At 45.7% G+C, this 20,198-nt stretch overlaps 1 protein-coding gene across 1 annotated transcript in view; it reads left to right on the top strand.

The window, feature by feature from the left end:
• Positions 1-20,198, top strand: part of LOC121285134 (receptor tyrosine-protein kinase erbB-4-like) — a 1,067,779-nt gene that overhangs the window by 753,073 nt on the left and 294,508 nt on the right. The window contains exons 17-19 of the mRNA XM_041201314.1: positions 746-878; positions 3,621-3,743; positions 4,066-4,164. Of these exons, the coding sequence (XP_041057248.1) occupies positions 746-878; positions 3,621-3,743; positions 4,066-4,164 (355 nt within the window). The remainder of the gene's footprint in view (positions 1-745; positions 879-3,620; positions 3,744-4,065; positions 4,165-20,198) is intronic.

Genomic DNA, 20,198 nt, shown 5'->3' with positions numbered 1-20,198 from the left:
TTTCTCAAGGGGCTTCTTGGATCGAAGGAAGACCCTTCGGAAAGAGTTGAAGCATTCATTATAATTACTGTTCATTTGTCAAGACAGAAATATGCTCTGTGCTGCTTTCCCTCTCTCTTCCTTTGCAATCCTTACAAGCCCTGTTTGGTTGTAATTGCAAAATGCTTTTTAAGTCTTATCTCAAACCTGACATCTCTATCCAGTCCCAAGTGCAGCAACGCTAACCCACAACCTTGAAAATCAAAGTTTCCTTTATAATTGGTGTGTGTGTCTGTGTGTGTGTGTGTCTGTGTGTGTGTGTGTCTGTGTGTGTATTTTGAATAAAGAAAATAATTCAGTCAAGAAGTAAAACTTTGATCAAAGATGAATAAATAAATAATCTTTCATGATAGATAAATGGAATTAGAATGCACCAGTTGGCATTTTCGGGATTTTTAATGGTGGTCAAAGCATTTTGACAAGATAATTGCTACATCCCAAATGAGTTTCCGTGCTGGGAATTCTAACACCGCCCAATGGCTATGCACATAACGTTGATCATGGAGTCCCTCAGGGCACTTCCCTCTGATTCCTACAAGTTCCTTAACGCAGTTTGTTCCCTGTTTTCGGCATGGTGTGACTGGTTGAGGGTGAATGGACGTGCTTTCAGTTTTCTTTTTGTGAACATTTCAAACACATTTTCCCTTCACCGTTTTGGCCCCTGCTGACCCTTGCTGTTCCCCTATTCTGTTGTTTTGATTGGCAGGACCCCTCTGATTGCAGCTGGCGTGATTGGTGGGCTCTTCATTGTGGTCATTGTGGCCCTGGTGTTTGCTGTGTACGTGAGGAGGAAGCGCATCAAGAAGAAACGGGCCATGCGACGGTTTTTGGAAACTGAGGTAAAATGGACTAAAAGGATCTATTTTGCAGAGACCATTTTGTTTTAAAATTCTCCAAGTGCATTTTTAAAAAATGGCCAAGATAAATAATGAAATATTGAAATAAGCTTTCTCTGGCAAATGGAAATCTTTTGGCCAGTTTTAAGAGTTAGAAAGTTCACTTTGGTTTCTCATGCACCATTCTGCCCCTCGCATTTAGTCACCAGCCCAAGGCCCTGTGGGTCAGCTTAGTTGAACCTGAGTTTACAACGGGTTATGCAATGTGCATTCCGATCAATTAGCAGTCTAAACTCCTGATCCTTACAATTGCAAACCTTGAATTTAAAGCAGGTAATTCATAATCAGTTAAGTGCCCATCAGGTAATTAGGAAACAGTAATGTTTCTTCCTCATTGGTTGTTTAGGCCATGAATACATGCCATTCCTCTATCAACAGTAGCTTGATGATTTTCTTATTTGTAATTGCCCTTGTTCAGAGGGCATTTTTAACAGAGGGTCTGGCATCACATGTAGGCCAGACCGGGTAAGGACGGCAGATTTCTTTCCCTGTAGGACATTAGTGAACCAGATGGGTTTTTATGGCAATTGGCAATGGTGTCATGGTCATCATCAGACTTTTAATTCCAGGTTTTTTTAAAATTCAGTTCAAATTTCAACATCTGCCATAGTGGAACTCTAACCCAGGTCCCTAGAGCATTACCCTGGGTCGCTGGATTACTAGTCCAGTGACAATACCAGTCAACAAAGAACCATCTGCTCTCAGTCCCTACCCCAGGTTGCTCATTCTTCAAAATAAGCCAACAAGGAATTAATTTTAACCCATTGTCTCTGTTGTCTCAGTCAAGCCACCACAGCTATCATGGCTCCAATAGTGAGGGAGGTAGTGTTATGCATGGCACACTGAGCCTATTTAGAAAGAAACAGATTAGGTAGTTAGATGAGTGTGACACACTCATTGATAATGCTGAGGCCACAAATAACATTCATTATTCCCTCTAGTCTCTTTCCATTTACATCTGTGACTCTTCCCATGCCCTCTGTCTCTTTAACCTTTTCAGTTTTCTTGACCCTAACGGTCTCCCCTTCGCCATGGATATCCAATTCCTCTGCACCTCCATCTCCCACCAAGACAGTCTGTTTCTTCCATGAACAGAGGCCCAGCCAGTCTCTATCCACCATCACCCTCCTCTGTGTGGCTGAACTTGTTCTCACATTGAACAACTTCTAATTTAACTCCACTCACTTTCTCCAAATCAAGGTGTTGTCATGGGTATCCTCATGGATCCTAGCTCTATCTGTCTTTTTCCAGCACATTGATGACTTTACAGGTGCTGTTTCTTGCTCTTGCTCTGAATTGGAAAATTGCAACAACTCACCCTTCTCTCACCTTCACATGGTCCATTTCCAACTCTTCCTTTCCCTTCTCTTCCTTTACTTCTCTGTCTCCATTTCTGGGAATAGCTTACCAAGCAATATTAACAACAAGCCCACTGACTCCTACTTTGACTACACTTTCTCACAACTCAGTTTCTGTAAGGACTCCCAGTTTCTCCATCTCCTTCATATATTTTCTGACGATGCAATCTTCCATATTAGCGTTTCCAATATGTCGTCCTTTTTCCTCAGCTGATGACTGAAGGACCCTCAAACCCTCAACCATGTCCGTTCTATTTCACATACTCTGCTCTCACCCCTTCCCCTCCCTCCCAGAACCAGGATTGTCCTCACCTTGCACCCACCAGCCTTCATATTCAACGGAACATCCTCCACATTTTCTGCCACCTCCAATGTGAAGCCTCCACCAAACACATCTTCCTCTCCCCTCCCCTTTCAACATTCTGAAGGGACCAGTCTCTCCATGATATGCCAGTCCATTCCTCAGTCACCTCCTTCCTATGGCCCCTTCCCAAGCAATCAAAAGAGATGCAACATCAGCCCTTTTACCTCCTTCCTTCTCTCCAATCAAGGCCCCAAACACACCTTCCAGATGAGACAGTGATGTACATGTACTTCTTTCAAGTTAGAATATTGTAATTGCCTCTTACAACCTTTACAATGGGGAGAGCAAACGCAGGCCACTTTGCAAATTACCTTCCTCCGTCGACAGGCATGACCCCAAACTTCCAGATGCCTGTCATGTTCATTTTCCACCTTGCTCCCACTCTGACCTTTCTGTTCTTGGCCTCCTGCAGTGTTTCATTGAAGCTCAATGCAAGCTTGAGGTACAACATCTCATTTTTTGACTTGGTGCTGTACAGTCTTCTGGGCTCAACATTGAGTTCAACAAGCTCAGATCATAACTGTTGCCATCATTCTGTTTCATTCTTCTTTGCTGGTTTGGTTTTTTTTCTTGCTTGTTTCTCTCTTACTTCCTTTTCTCGCTTTCAGATGATCCTGCCATTCACACTTCCTTTGCACATATATTTTGTTCTTGTCCCATTATCACTCCTTTGGCCTTGCACCATCAACCTTTCTGTCATTCTATCTGTCCTTTCTTCCACCCTATGAGAAGGCAAGTTGTTATCCCCACAATGTGGAGTTATGTCTGTCATGCTTTAGAATAGACACTGTTGCCAGTTACACCACTCTACTGTTAAATTGAGATGGTTCAGTTCATGTCATTAAGGGCACGTGGTTCCCATCGAAGTTACATCACATTGATCTGGAACAGGAGGGCAGCGTTGTCGAATATATCACTTACTCCCTCAAGCAATTTCTGTTTTCCTTTCCTTTTTGTCTTCAGTTGGTGGAGCCTCTAACCCCCAGTGGTGCTGCACCTAATCAAGCGCAGCTTAGGATCCTCAAGGAGACTGAACTGAAACGAATCAAGATTCTTGGTTCTGGTGCATTTGGGACGGTCTACAAAGTGAGTAGTGCTGTTGTGCTCTGTCATAATAACTCAGAGCATTAACTCCTATCTGTTAGTGTTAACAGTTTTACCGAGACTTTGCGATTCCCTCTGCCTCAAGCTGCCTTCGAAAATTATGATGTAAGGCCTAAGAACCGCACGCACAGTCAGTTCTTCTTAATGTGGGCTGATCTGTTTAAATCTATTACACTCGTAGATTTTTTGTTGTTGTTAACTTCTGACAGCTGAGGCAAAGCTCCCCCAGCTAGAGCCATTTGTGATGGGAGCAGTTTGTTCGTGCGAAGTATTTCCCTGAGATGATGTTTTCCATCTTCATCAGGGCATCTGGGTCCCAGAGGGAGAGACGGTGAAGATTCCTGTGGCCATTAAGATCCTCCGTGAGAGAACAGGTCCCAAGGCGAATGTCGAATTCATGGACGTAAGTCGATGGCATGTAGCTCCTGATTAATATAGCGAGTACAGTAATGGAAACAAGGGAGGTGACAGTTATTGATTGTGCTGGAGGTGTCAATGAAACAAAAGAACGAGGTGTTTCAAATGAAGTTGGAGTACTTAGCTGGAGGTTCATTTAGCTCCTAGTTGAAAATGATTAAAGTGCTATGCTAGCAAGCAGAGCTTCACCACACACATGTGCCAGCCACATCGTTGTCGGAGCAGCTCCTAACTGAGGATAATGTATTACTAATGAATATAATCGGATGATACGGTTTTCACAGTTAGTTTGGCGAAGGTGTAATTAAGCTGAGCACGACAACATCCCGCTAATGTGAAATCTATTCAAAGATGCCAGCTGAATTTACAGTACAACAGGAGACAAATAAAACAGCACTGTGCTTCAGCTTGTCTCAATTGCATTACATCTGGCCAGTGCATGTTCATTGTAATCAGGCACCATTTACAAAATGTTCAATTAACAGTAACTATCTTACATAATTTTAGCACCATTAAATTTTCTATCATTAAAGGGTAAATGCTTTGAAGATCATTACTACATCCTTTTTGGCCAAAGACTATATGAGTGAGATGAAAAGGTGGTTCCACTCATTGGTAATCCACTGCATAATTAATTAAACTTTCTGTAATAAGTAGCACCTGCCTATGTGACGAGAGCTTAAAAATGTCATATATCATTATATATATATGGCATATGACACATCATCATGGTGCATCATGTAGTATTATATATGCTCCTCAATAGTATATTAGTTACAAGCAGATACAGACTGATAAACAGCAGAGACTGGCTGCTCACCATGTTCTGTCATGGCAACAGATCATGAAGCATAAAAACAAACTTGCATTTATATAGTGCTTTTTCCCAACCTCCAGACATCTCAAAGCATTTTACAGCCAATGAAGTTCTTTTAAAGTGTAGTTACGGTTATAATGTAGGAATCATAGCAGTCACTTTGCACACAGCAAGCTCATGTAATGACCAGATGTGATGACGTGCAGCTCCTGTTTATAGAGCAGAGGGGCCTCGGTGGCTCCTTGCAGGCGTTGCCCGTCTTTTACCAGGACCTGATCAAAGTCTGGAATATGGTTGCTTCGCGACGCAGCTCTCCCCCGTCAGGAGTAGTGGCTATCGTCAGAGAGCCGCTGCTCAGGAATCCGCCCCTCCGGCCTTTTCAATGGTTGGCGGAGAGGAGGGCTGTGGCCGCAGGGGTGACCAGGATCAGGGACGTGCTGGGTGGTGGAGGACTGGGCTGGATGCTCCCGCAGGAGTTGGTGCGTCGCACGTCTGTGAGTGTCCAGGTCGCAGCCGATGTCATCCAAGACCTAAGGACGGTTGTGCTCGGACCCGATGTCATTTTAGGTCTTGAGGTGGCCAGGTGTGCGGTGGTCTTCCGTCTGAGCGTTCCCCTGTTCGGACGGAATTCCACATTGGTCCCAAGCCCCGAACCCTCCCTCGGGTGCTGGTGCCCCGCAATATGAGCCGCCTCGGGGACATGCCCTCTGTGCCATTTAGCACGGCGCGGAGGAGTTTTTTGTACGGACTGCTGCTGCACACCTTCCATTTGCTCGCCCTTGTCTGCCGCCCGGACACGCCCTGGCGTGCCTTGTTGCCGTCCAGCGGTGGAGGCCCCCGATGGGAGGCCCTCTACGGAGGTGTCCTCCCCCTTTCTATCGGGGACCTGGGTTGGAGGGTGTTGCATGCAGCAGTCCCTTACAATCAGAAAACGTGTAGGTTCACGGACTCCCGGGACACTTGCCTTTTTTGTGGTCTTGTGGAGTCCGTGGACCATGCATATATAGGGTGTGGTAGGCTGCACTCCCTTTTTAGTTATTTGAAAAACCTTTTATTAATGTTTTGTTTGCACTTCAGCCCCACGCTCCTGATCTATGGGCACCCGGTGCGGAAGGGGGTCGGGAAGGAGGAGGACCTCCTCGTGAACCTGCTCCTGGGCCTGGCCAAGTTGGCCATTAACAGGTCTAGGCAGCGGGCGATTGACGGGGGAGTCCCGCCCGATTGTTTGTCCCTCTTCCGCTGCTACGTTCGCGGCCGAGTGTCTTTGGAGAGGGAGCACGCGGTGTCTCCGGCACTCTCGAGGCCTTCCGTGCCCGGTGGGCGCCGCGGGGACCGGGGTGCTTTATTGACCCCCTTAATCACATTTTGGTTTAAAGTTGTAAGTTTCCTTTAAATTTTGTCTTTAGTTTTACAGCTGACCTGAATTAGGGGCTGTGCTTGATTTGTCCTCATTTTGTTGATTTGGTTTGATTGGTTTAACTTAAAAGACTCCAGATGTGACAATGACCAGATATTCTGTTTTTGTGATGTTAGTTGAGGGATAAATATTGGCCGAGACACTGATAATTCCCCTGCTCTTCTTCAGAATAGTGACGTGGTATCTTTTATGTCCATCCCAGAGGACAGACAGCATTTTGGTTTAACATCCAAAAGACAGCACCACCACCAGTGCAGTGCTCTCTCAGTACTGAACTGAAGGGGCAGCCTAGATTTTTTTTATTCATTCATGGGATTTGGGCATCACTGGCTGGGCCAGCATTTATTGCCCATTCCTAATTGCCCTTGAGAACTGAGTGGCTTGTTAGGCCACTTCAGAGGGCATTTAAGAGTCAATCATATTGCTGTGGCTCAAGAGTAAGGACAGCAGATTTCCTTCCCTTCACTAAAGGATATTAGTGAACCAGATGGGTTTTTACAACAATCGACAATGGTTTCATGGTCATCATTTATTTAATTCCAGATTCTTTTACTGAATTCATATTTCACCATCTGCGAACCCAGGTCCCCAGGATACCTGGATTACTAGTCCAGTGACAATACCACTACACCACCACCTCCCCAGTTTGATGCAATTAGGCCCTGGCCCAGGTACTTGAACCCAAAACCTAGTGACTTAGAGGCAAGAATGCTACCAGCTGAGCCAGAATTGACACCTTTGCTTAACCAATACTCACATTTGTCTGGGCAGATATTAGATATTAAGGCTGAATGGATACCATGGTAAATTGGAGTAGCTGAAAATGGTAACTGACAGTAGAGTTGCTAACCAGAGGTCACAGATTTTTAAAAAGGAACCAGAGAGGAGGTGAGGTTTTTTTTTATGCAGTGAGTTGTTATAATCTGGAATGCACTGGCTGAAGAGCTAGCGGAATCAGATTCAATAATAACTTTCAAGGGGGCATTGGATATATATTTGAAAATAAGAGAATTGCAGAGCAATGAGTAGGGAAATGGATTACCCAGTAGCAGCCCTTTGACTGGAGCTATCCATTCTAATCCAAATTTCCTGCCCTTTCCTGCCCTTTATCCTTTTACAGTCTTTATTTTCCAGTACATAACCAATTCCCATTTAAGTGATAGTCTCTGCCTCAATAGCCCCCTGTGGTACAGTCTTCCATGTTCTGCTAACAGTCCTTCACCACTTACTCTCTAAAATTACTTTGAAACCCTCTGCTAGTCTCCATTAATTTTGTCTGTTCCATTTTCTTCATAACTAGAACCTTTCATTTCTTGAATCTTTCCGATGAATCATCATTGTACCTCTCCCTTGACTTGAATATCCTTCCCATAATGGACTACCTCAACTGTGGCCTAATCAATATCCTACCTGTTATATTTAAAGCTCTTTGTATAAATTCCATCATCCATTTCTCTTTTTATGACCGTTTCTTCCTGTTCTTTCACCAGTAAAGATGTATGGGCTAGAAATTCAGCTGCACAAAGCCTGCTGTTCAGTCATTAAACAGTGTCCTGGTCCTTTAATATAACAACCATGAAGTACACGTTCATTATGAGCTGGCAGTGCATTGCATACTATATTAGTAAAGGCTACTGCTATGGCAGAGAGGGCTGGTTTGGGTTTGGTCAACCAGAATAAGAATGCATAACATGAGAACAAAAGAAATAAAAGCAGCAGGTGATACAGCCTGTTGAACCTGCTTTTCCATTCAGTAAAATTGTGGCTGATCTTCCACCTCAATTCCAGATTCCTGTGCAAGTATCAGTTGCATATCTTAGAATCCAAAAATCTATCCATTTTAATCTTGCATATACTCAGCGACTGAGCATCCACAGCTCTTTGTGGTAGAGAATTCCAAAGATTCACAAGCCTTATTACATACGCTTGGCAGAGATCCCAGACATCCATCAGAGTTTTAAAACACCTGAGGCCCAGAGAAATAAAATGCATGATTGACAGCTCTGCTATCTGATCTATGCTGTCAATTTCACAATGTTTATTTACGCAACATTAAGTAATTTCTAGGGCTTGAGGTTTCTGCTATTGATATTTTAAAGGACCTGGATGACTGACACTTGTAGTGAAATTGCTTTCTTTTAACATAATGGAAAGTAATGAATGAATTGTTTTTAAGTTTTTTTTCTTTACGCATCCTACTGTCACTATAGCATTCATTGGTTCTACACAATGTATAGAATAGGCATAGCCATTGGGCATGGAGTGCCATAGATTGGCATTAGGGGCATGAGGGTCCATGGGGATGGCATGCATGGGGACTGTGTGGGGGGGTGAGAGCTAGAGGGCCTTTCCCTTTTTATTATAACTGCCATGGGGAGGCGGTGGCTTGAGGGGAACATCTTGGCATGGAGGCATGAAGGGTCACAGGGGATGGGTGGTGGGCATGAGGTGGCATGTATGGGGAGTGTGTGTGGGGGTGAAGGGTTGGAGGGCCTTTTTGTTTTTATTTTAATGAGAATGAAGTCCCATAGCACTGAGCTGAGCCTTTGAAACAGCCTGCATTGGCATGTAACACCCACTGTGGCTGCATCCGACCCCTTTCCTGGGTCAGCTGGCCTGACTCCAGCCCACACCAGCCCCTTTGACCCCTTTCCTGGGTCAGCTGGCCTGACTCCAGCCCACACCAGCCCCTTTGACCCCTTTCCTGGGTCAGCTGGCCTGACTCCAGCCCACACCAGCCCCTTTGACCCCTTTCCTGGGTCAGCTGGCCTGACTCCAGCCCACACCAGCCCCTTTGACCCCTTCCCTGTGTTTGCTGACCTGACTCCAGCCCACACCAGCTCCTTTGACCCCTTCCCTGTGTTTGCTGGCCTGACTCCAGCCCACACCAGCCCCTCCCACCCCTTTCCTGGGTTTGCTGGCCTGACTCCAGCCCACACCAGCCCCTCTGGCAATGAAAATCCCGCCTTTGTGGGGACTTTCTCCCATGGTGGGTGGGCCAAGCTGGGAATTTCCCCGCTTCTAGCTTCCCACTTGAGGATGAAAATCCAGCCCTATGTCCCCTAGTTCTAGACTCTCCAGCCGGGGGAAACAGCCTCTCAGCAACTATCCTGTCAAGGCCCCTCAGAATCTTATAAATTTCAATTACATCACCTCTCATTCTTCGAAACTCCAGAGAATATAGGCTCAACCTGCTCAATCTCTCCTCATTGGAGTCAACCAGTCTCTCAGTCTCTCCTTTGATAAGGAGAGCAAGACTGTACACAGTACTCCAGGTGTGGGTTCACCAAAGCAGTGTATGATTGCAGCAAGACTTCCTTACTCTTAGAGTCCCACCAATGCTCCCCTAATTTTTTTTTCTGAGCATGAGGATGATTTATTTAAGTGTGTAGCTCTTTTGAATGTTTTTGCACAGCTGCAGTTGATAACTTAAAGGGGCTGGCACATGCACGGCCTATGCCATTGATAAAGCAGCTGATGATGGTTGGGCCTAGGGCACTACCCTGAGGAACTCCTGTAGTGATGCCCTGGAGCTGAGATGATTGACCTCCAACAACCACAACCATCCTCCTTTGTGCTAGGTATGACTCCAACCAGCGGAGAGTTTTCCCCTGATTCCCATTGACTCCCATTTTGCTAAGGCTCCTTGATGCCACACTTGGTCAAATGCAGCCTTGATGTCAAGGGCAGTCACTCTTACCTCACATCTGGAGTTCAGCTCTTTTGTCCATGCTTGAGACAAGGCTTTAATTAGGTCAGGAACTGGGTAGCCTTGGCGGAATCCAAACTGAGCATCAGTGAGCAGTTTATTGCTATGCAAGTGCCGCTTAATCACACTGTTGATAACCCCTTCCATTACTTTGCTGATGTTCGAGAGTAGGGGGCAATAATTGGTCAGGTTTAATTTGTCTTGCTTTTTGTGGATGGGACATGCCTGGGCAGATTTTCATATAGCCGCATAGATGCCAGTGTTGTAACTGTACTGGAAGAGCTTGGTTAGGGGCTCAGCATGTTGTGGAGCACAAGTCTTCAGTATTATTGCCGGAATGTTGTCAGGGCCCAAAGCCTTTACACTATCCGATGCCTTCAGCTGTTTCTTAATATCACATGGAGCGAATCAAATTGGCTGAAGACTGGCATCTGTGATGTTGGGGACCTCTGGAGGAGGCTGAGATGGATCATCTACTCGGCACTTCTGGCTGAAGATTGTTGCAAATGCTTCAGCCTTATCCTTTGCACTGTTGTGCTGGGCTCCCCTATCATTGAGGATAGGGATATTTGTGGAACTTCATCCTCCAGTGAGTTGTTTAATTGTCCACCACCATTCACAACTGGATGCGGTAAGACTGCAGAGCTTAGATCTGATCCATTGGTTGTGGGATTGCTTAGCTCTGTCTATTGCATGCTGCTTACACAGTTTGGCACACAAGTCGTCTTGAGTTGTAGCTTCACCAGGTTTCCACTAGGGAGGTTCCAGTAACTTGGAAACAGGCCAATGTGATGCCCATATTCCAAACGGAGTATTCAGACAACTATAGACTCATTAGTCCTCCATCCAGTGTAAAATAATTGAATCAATTATCAGATGTAAACTTGAAGATAGCTAATAACTTAATTAGCATCATCAATACGGATCCAGAAGGAATAGGCCCTTGATTTCTTTGAGCGAATTACATCCCAACTGGTCTCTCATAAGCCTTATGACAATCTGTATGAGATTTCCCTGACATTTGACAAATATTCTACACAAACATCTATCAGATATATGAAAGAACGAAAGTAAAGTTATAAAACAAAAACAGAATTACCTGGAAAAACTCAGCAGGTCTGGCAGCATCGGCGGAGAAGAAAAGAGTTGACGTTTCGAGTCCTCATGACCCTTCAACAGAACTAAGTCTCCTTTTCCGTCGATGCTGCCAGACCTGCTGAGTTTTTCCAGGTAATTCTGTTTTTGTTTTGAAAATAAAGTTATGCCTGGGAGCAGAACACAAGTGAGCTTGGGTTGGGGTGGGGAGTACTCTCTGAGGTGGGTGTGGAATGGGCCTCCCTAAATTGAGTCCAGCACTTCCTGAAGCCTGGAAAAATTGAAATACCAATGTAATGTAAATGGAGTTATAAGTTCACCCAGGAAGCCCCTTTGCTATTTTATTCTTGGGAGCCATTGATAATTTACTCACCCCAGAACTTACAATGTTTAAAATATTTATAGTAAGTCAGCATGGTCATATACTTGGGCTTGAACCTGTGATCCTCCTGGCTCATGTAGCTCAGTATAAAGAAAGACTTGCATTTATGTAGCACCTTTCACAACCTCAGGAGGTCCCCAAGCGCTTAACAACCATGATAGCATTTCTGAAGTGAAGCCACTGCTGTTACATAGGAATCACAGCAACCAGTTTGCACACAACAAGCTCCCATGAACAGCAATGTGATAATGACCATATAATCTATCTTTAGTGATGTTGATTGAGGGTTAAATATTGGTCAGGTCACTGGGGATAACTCCAAACTAGTAGTGTAGAATCTTCCAGTAAAGAGCACACAGGGCCTTGGTTCATCATCTTATGTGAAAAAAGACACCTCAACAGTGCAGCACTCCCTCAATATTGCACTGGAGTGTCAGCCAGTATTTTAGTGTTTATGATCCTGGAGTTGGACTTTAACCTTCGGGACTCAGAGGCAAGAGTAGTAACAAATTAGCCATGGCTGACATGCATTGTGCACTTTATCTCTGAGATAATTAGGGCTCCTTTCAAGTTAAAAGAAAAATGAATTTTGAAACTGATTTTATCGTTTCTTTTTTACTTCTGATCAATGAAATTCCATATTATGTGGTGTAAGGGGTGGCCCCTTCCCTTCCAGACTTTGGAACATTTGGACCAATGAATGTGCCTGTATGTATGCAAAATGGGAATAGCACGTAGAACAGGTGTGGAAATGTGCAAGTTACTGTCATCACACCCACTTTTTCTCCCAGGAGGAAGATACACAGTAAGCGTTTGTGTTTTAAACTGGGACCAATTACTTTTGAAATAAAAAACAAACATTCCTGAAAGAGGAGGAGGGGTGAGAAATCTGCAGTTAATTCTGTAGTAACAAACAACAGCTACTTTCAATTATATATCAGCTTTAACATAGTAAACCGTACCAAGGCAATTCACAGGAGTGTGGCAAGGCCAAATTTGACACCAAGCCCTCGAGGGAGACCCAAATGTTTGGTTAAAGGGATAGGGTTTAATAAGCAGCTTAAAGGAGAGAGAGAGAGGTAGCGAGGTGCAGAGAGTGGTGGTTGAAGCTGATCAGAGATACACAAGAATGAAATCGGAGGAGTACGGAGATCCTGGAGAGTTATAAGCTTGTTGGAGGCTATAGGGATCATGAGGGGAGGAAAGATTTGAACACAAGAATGAGAATTTAAAATTTGTTGCATTTCTGGACCGGGAACCAGTGTGGGTTAGCAAGCACAACGGGGATGAGTGAACAGGACTTGGTGCGAGTTAGGAAATAGTGAGTTCTGGATGAACTGAATTCACAGATGGTGTATATTGGTGAGATGGTGCATAACCCGGTGCTAAATATCTCCTGTCGCACTCTGCTTTTTGCAGGAGATGCGCTGCTTTGGTTAGAAGCAGTTGTCAGAGTGGTAAAGTATGAAGCATCAAAGTGGACTGAGGCATGGCAAACAGTCGGGAGTATGGAGCGTTGGAGCATTGTTGTGAGCAGGCAGCTAAATGGAGTTATTTCTCCAACTGGAAGGTATTCACAGCTTCAGAAATAGCTTTGTAAGTCACTTGTCCAAATGTTTAGGATACCTCGAGCTCCAAAATGCTTATTGTACTAGACAAGGGTGATAGATTAAGGTCAGCTGATGACAATAATATCAAAGGAAACAAGTTAATAATAGTCAGCAGCTGAGAAAGTGGAAATGCCGACTTGGGAGGAATTAAACTCTGTGAAACTGCTGATTGGAAACAACCGTTCCGTTCTTCTTGCCACTGTTTATCTTCTTCACCCTGCCCTGGAAGAAACATTTCACTTTCTGCACAACTTACACCTCAGGTTAAAATCCAGCACTTTGTAATACATTGCAGTCTAGAGTAATGTGATCTGTACTAAGCACCTTGCCTTAGAAAGGATCTATTGACTTTGGAATGTGCATCGCACAGATTCATCAGAATGGTAATGGGGCTGGAAGGGTTCATTATGAGGATAGACTTGTATTCCCCTGAGCATAAAAGATTAAGGTGTGATCAAATTGAGGTGTTTAAGAAGATTAAAGGATTTGTTTTTTACGGGAACCGTAGTAAAATGGTTATGTTACTGGACGAGTAATCCAGAAGGCTGGATTGTTGATCTGGAGACATGGATCAGAATTCTACACTGCTGGATTCAGATATGACAAAGGTAGACCTTGGGCATAATTTTCTGTGGCTGCTGGCAGCGGGTGTGATAGGTGGTGTGCGCAGACAACACAGCACCATCGGTTTTACGGCGGCAGGAAGGCAGGTCACGATTGTCCACGCATTTCAGCCAAAGGTCGTCAGGGAGCTCATTGCAATACATCAGCATATCATTAAAAGGCAATCCCGCCAGGCTCTTGGACCCCCGCCGGATCAGCGTGCATGTCGGGGGAAAGCACGTTGACGTGTTTCACAACAGTACGCAGGCGATGTGCACTTGGCGGCCTTCACTTTGGGGGAACAGGAGGTGAGTGAACAGCATTGTTCTACAGAACTCGCCAGGGTTGCCTGTTACTTTGCAGGCTTCAGGGGTGCTGGGGGGCTGGGTGCGAAATGCTGCCCAGCCTCGGAGGCGACTGTTGTCGGTGGGTGGGGGGTAACAGCTACCCTGGCTTTGGATCCCGCACACGGGAAATCAAGGTGGGGGCAGGGTAGGCGAGAGAAACAGCTACGCAGTAGGGACACCTGTATAAACTGACCATCCCTCTGCAACTGAGACAATTCAGGCGCAGCTAAAGTGATATCATTAGGGTCAGGCCCCTATCCCCAACCCCCCACATCCCACCACCACCACCACCACCACCCCCCCACCACCACACAGGCTGCGAGTCCATGTCCTTTACTGCAGTTGGACTGCACACATTGTACAATCTCCTCGCCAACACTGGCCATGTAGCAGTCATTGCTGGAGGAGCTCACAGCCCCTTGCAATCTCAGCATCCTGGTTAGGAGCAGTCTCCCCCATGTCGCAGGCTGACAGGGCAGCCATGCAGCGCACTCACCTGTGGCCTTCCGAGGGGTGGCCAGCACTGTCCAGGAAGCATTAAGGGGCCAACACACAGGGCCAGGAAAGGAGCTAATTACAGCCATGTTAACCACAACTCTCTCTCTTTTATGCCACAGGAGGTCCACATCAGGAGCATGGAACCTGGTGACCTAGCTGTATGCCTGATGGCCTACAGAGAGCAGAGGAGACGGAGGAGGGATCGACTGAGGCTCCTGGCTGCACAAAGGCAGGAGCAGCAACCTCAGGAAGAAGGGGCTGCCGGGGTCCTGCACACGCTGCCCAGGAGCGACAGTGAGCCATAACTGGTGAGCGCCTAGCGACACCCAGGGTCCATAGGTGCCGTCTGTCATTCCTGCAGATGACCAAGAACCAGTGTTGTCGATGACTGCGCAAGACTAGGGACCTGGTCGTTCACGTTTGCCACTTACTGCAGGACTTGGCATCAAGGGGACATGGAGGGCATCCACTGCCAGTGGCTGTGAAAGTGACCGCGGCGCACAATTTCTACTCCAGTGGCTCCTTTCAGGGCTCCACAGGCGACCTCTCTGGGATATCACAATCCACCACCCACAAATGCATCCACAGAGGGTGTCACGCATCGTCATTGTCTGCTGCACCTTTTACAACCTGGCGCTGCAACAGAGTGACGAGCTGTCTGAGGAGGAGATGGAGGAGCTGCACGTCTTCTCTAATGAGGAGGATGCTGATGGGGATGAGGCTGAGGAGGTACTCGGAGGCGACGATGATGGGGATGAGGCCCTTGCACTGGCCAGATGAGGCAGGCATGCTCAGGAAGTCCTCATAGCTGCTAGATTTGTGGAGGATGATGACAACATGCAGTGAGGAGACACCATAGATCCTCACATCACATCTGTGAACATTTGACTCCAGTCTGGCTTATGGCAGTGTGAATACCCTCTGTGAGAATGCTCCTTTAATGGAGAGGCAGTGGAGGCCCTAATAGTCGCTCAATTGCAGGAGGACGATGATGACATGCAGTGAGGACACTCCATAAGTTTTCACGTAGCCTCTGAGAATGTCTGACTCCTGTCTGACCAAGGGCAGCTCGTTTGCGCTCTGTAGCATACCGACACAGCCATGAAACTTTAGAAGTTCGGATGCTTTATCTGTCTTCAGCACCTGAGCCCTTCAGGAGCTGGAGCATAGAATCAGTGGTCACAGATGCTGAAGAGATAGGGCCAGCCCCTCCTTAAAGGTGCTGAGAGCACGTCGAGAGAATGAGAGAACTCTGTGGCACCTGCCCGCTACATTCTGACAGCAATGACAAGCACCACCGAGGTGCAGGCATCAGTTATGATTCCAGGGAGTGTGAGGTTGGATCATCACTGTGGCCTGAAGGCTGCACAGAGAAGAGGGAAGAGGCCCTGGGCTGAGACACCTGCCTTTATCTTGTGCAGAAAGGTTTCACATCTGAGTGACAAGAACACTGCTCATCAGAACAAGGAGTCATAGGCAGGAAGACATTCTTGGGAGTTTATTGACAATAGTGAACAGTGTGTACAAGTGATTAATACCCGTGCCCAGGCTGTGCAACTAATTCTCCTCAACTTTCCTAACCCTGCCGCTATGCCTTGTTACTCCCCGGACATCCACAGTGGAGTTGGAGGCAGCCTGCTGATTGTGATGACTTTGGTAGGTGTCCTCTGGAGGGCCGAGACTTGGAGGGCCCCGGCCTGTTTTCAGGGTCATGCTGTGTGGCAGCGGCACCCTCCTCAGCCTGTGGAGCTGGAGCTACTGAGGTCACAGGAAAAGGGGATTTGGATTGGTCAGACACTCTCGGAGTCACCTGGATGGATGGGCCCGGCATGTGCACCTACTAATCTCTATGGGTGCCCTGCGGCCTCAGGCTGGCTCCTTGAGGAGCAGTGGGTGAAATGTCATTTTACCCATCTGCTACCGCACTTCGTGTAAATGTGGGAAAATTCCGCCCCCTGTCTTTAACTCATCAAATTCCTCCTCATTAATATCTAGATATTTGTTCCAAAATCGGGAGACCTGATCCACAGACTAGTCAAGCAACAGCCTGATGTAGTCATACTCACCGGATCACACCTTACATCCAGTGTCCCAGGACCACCATTACCACTGCTGGGTATGTTCTGTTCCACTGGCAGGACAGATCCACCAGAGGCAGCAGCATAGTGGTATGCAGTTGGGAGGGAGTGACCCTGGGAGTTCTCAACATTGACTCTGAACCCCATGAAGTCTCATAGCATCAGGTCAAAACATGGGCAAGGAAACCTCCTGCTGACTATCATCGCCATCCCCCAGATGATGAATTGGTACTGCCCCACAATGAACACCACTTGGAAGAGTCACTAAAGGGCACTGGTTGGGGACTTCAATGTCCATTGCCCATGAGTGGCTTGTTAGCACCATTGCTGACTGAACTGCTAAGTCCTGAAGGACGTAGCTACCAGACAGAGCCTGTGGTGGTAAGAGATCCAACACATGGGAAATCTTATTTGACCTTGTCTTCACCAATCCACTTGTCACAGATGCAACTGTCCAAAAAGCAGAATAAATCCAACTGAACCAGTTACTACCTCCTAGTCTACTTTCAATAATCAGCAAAGTGATGGAAGGGGTCATCAACAATGCTATCAAGTGGCACTTAACCTGCTCATTGATGCTCAGTTTGGGTTCTGTCAGAACCATTCAGCTTCAGATCTTGTTCCAACCTTGGTCCAAACACGGATAAAAAAGCTTGACATCAAGGCAGCATTTGACCAAGTGTGGCATCAAGGAGCTCTAGTAAAATTGAAGTCAAAGGAAATCGGTGGGAGGAAGCTCTCCACTGATTGAAGTCATACCTGGGACAGAGGAAGCTGATTGTGATTCTTGTAGGCCAATCATCTCAGCCCCAAGACAACACTGCAGGAGTTCCTCAGGTTGGTGCTGTAGGCCTGACCATCTCCAGTTGCTTCATCAGTGACCTTCCCTCCAACATAAGGTCAGAAGTGGAGATGTTCATTGATGATGTTCAGTTTCATTCCCAACTCCTCAGGTACTGAAGTAGCCAGTGTCCACATACAGCACAGCCTGGACAACATTCAGGTTTAGGCTATTAAGTAGAAAATAACATTCGCACCACAGAGACATCAGGCAATGAATATCTCCAGCAAGACAGCTTCTAGACATTCCAACAGCATTACTGTCATCAAATTCCTCTCCATCAACATGCTGGGGTCACCAGTGGCAAAAATTTTAACTGGACCAGCCACATAAATGCAGTGGTTACAATAGCAGGCCAGAAGCCTTGCAAGTGATACCCACAGCAGTTCATGAATAATAAAATCAAAATAGTTGGAACTACTTCCTCTGGTGGGCATAAGATAGCACGGTCTTAAAATTAGAGCATGATTATTCCTGGATGATGACAGGAAGCACCTCATCACTCAAATGCTAATCTGGAACTCTTTCCTCCAAAATAACTGTCAATTACAAATTTTGCAACTAAGTTGGATAGGTTTTTGTTAGGCAGTAGTATTAATGGTTACACAACTAAGGCAACCAAAACAAATGGCGTTAACATACAGATCAGCCATAATCGAATTGAGTGTTCCTGTTCCTATGTTCCAACGCAGAACATTTTTGTAAGTTTTCTGCAATTATTTGCATTCCCATAATGATTCAGGGTGAATCTTATGTGTTGCACATTTGGGAAGCGTGCTATTTATAGTAGGTTAGCACTAAACGGATGCTCATCTCATACTATACAAATACAAGTTTGTGTTTGATATGCTGTGCAGCAGCAGATATAATAGGGAGTAGAGTTTGTAAGAATATTGTAGACAAATGATGCACAAACGATCTAAGCCCCAAAACCCTCCGCTGTGGGAGCATTGTAATAGGGCAGGCCTAGGGTACACATCAGTTACATTAAATCCCCACTCAATTTCCTGCCCATCAGAAATTCTAATCCAAAATGGGGAAAGCCCAGAAATCGGTGGACATAATAAGCATGTAATATAATATATAACCCCTTTAATGACCTCAGGGTGTCCTAAAGCAATTTGCAACCAGTGAAACACTTTTGCAATGCAGTCATGATTACAATGTGGGGAATGTGGCAGTCAGTTTTCACAAAGCAAACTCCTGTGATAATGATCAGATCATCTGTTTTTTAAGGATATTGATTAAGAGATAAATGATGGGCAGCACACTGGGGAGAAGCACCTCTCTCTAATTCAAAATATTAAGACAGGATCTTTTCTGCCTATCTCTGTATCGCACTAGACTGTCAGCCTAGATTTTGTGTCTCTGGAGTGGGACTTGAACCCGCGACCTTCTGACTTGGAGACGGGAAAGAATATGGAACCATGAAAATGAAGGAAATACACCATACAACATATAATGTGGCATTCATGCCCAAGACTGCTGGGTACAGAAGATATCTGTGTTTCAGGGTACTGGTGTGAGTGGGGAAGGTTGAGGGTTACCATTTGGATATTAAGGTGTGGAATTTGGTTTCCTGAGAATAGTCACTTGTTCTTTCAGGAATGTGGGCCCCACTATATTGTGAGCGGTCACATAAGTTAAATCCCCCACCACATCACCTGTACCCATTGCTGCTGTAAGTAGCATGGGTGCCGACTAGCAATGTGAAAATGTCTCTCACTGCATATTTTGGGATAAGGTGAGGAGTGTATCCACAGAGCGGGCTGAAATTCCAACACAGCCTAAAATTGCCTTAAAAAAGCAGTCACATCAAAACTTACCCTTAAGCGTGTGGGGGTCATGAATTGCTGGAGTAGACCTAAACACCCTTGAAGGGCAGCTAAGATCTGTTTAAATGTCATGATCTGAAGTTTTTTAAATCCCTCACTTTTTGAACATGATAAAAACAGGCTGAAGTTGTTGGTAAGAATTTAAAAATCCTCTGCTGGATTTCTTTAATTGACAGGCCATCTGGTGTAGCTTGGGGAAAAAACCCATCTGTTTGTACTGTTTCATTAGAGGTCTTTGTTTACCTGCAAAAACATGGTCTGTTTGAATATAGCACTAAGGACAAATGGTCTTGCTGAGTTTGGGTTTCCCTTCTGCGTGAGTCATGCCCAACTCTTTCCCTGCTGGCAGAATTTGGATCAGTCAGAAATGGAGGCAGGACGTCCACATCTGGGCCCCACCCACCATTTTTAAAGGTCTGTAGCGTCTTCCTGACTCTGCAAAAATCTGGACCTGACATTCTATCCACTGTCAGCACAGCTTCTTCAGTCATTGTTTACAGGTGTGAACATCTTGCTGCGCCCCCCCCCCCCCACAACTTTAACAACCAAGTTACCCATGCTTGTTGTCAAAAGAATTCAGAGCATGTCACATGAGCTGGAGTATGGCGTTGAGATAGAGGATCGGCCATGATAAAATGAACGGCAGAACAGGCTGGAAGGACTGAACGACCTACTCCTGCTTTTATTTTCTGTTTCTATCTCCAACTAAAGACACATTCCCAAAACATTACAATCTTATAAACTTCATATTTGCAACAACAAGTGCAGCCTGCACTTTACCATCACAC

This window comes from Carcharodon carcharias, chromosome 12 (genome assembly GCF_017639515.1).
Source record: "Carcharodon carcharias isolate sCarCar2 chromosome 12, sCarCar2.pri, whole genome shotgun sequence".
Lineage (NCBI taxonomy): Eukaryota > Metazoa > Chordata > Chondrichthyes > Lamniformes > Lamnidae > Carcharodon > Carcharodon carcharias.
The sequence above is the reverse complement of the archived record's forward strand: the minus strand, read 5'-3'. Positions and strand labels throughout refer to the sequence as shown.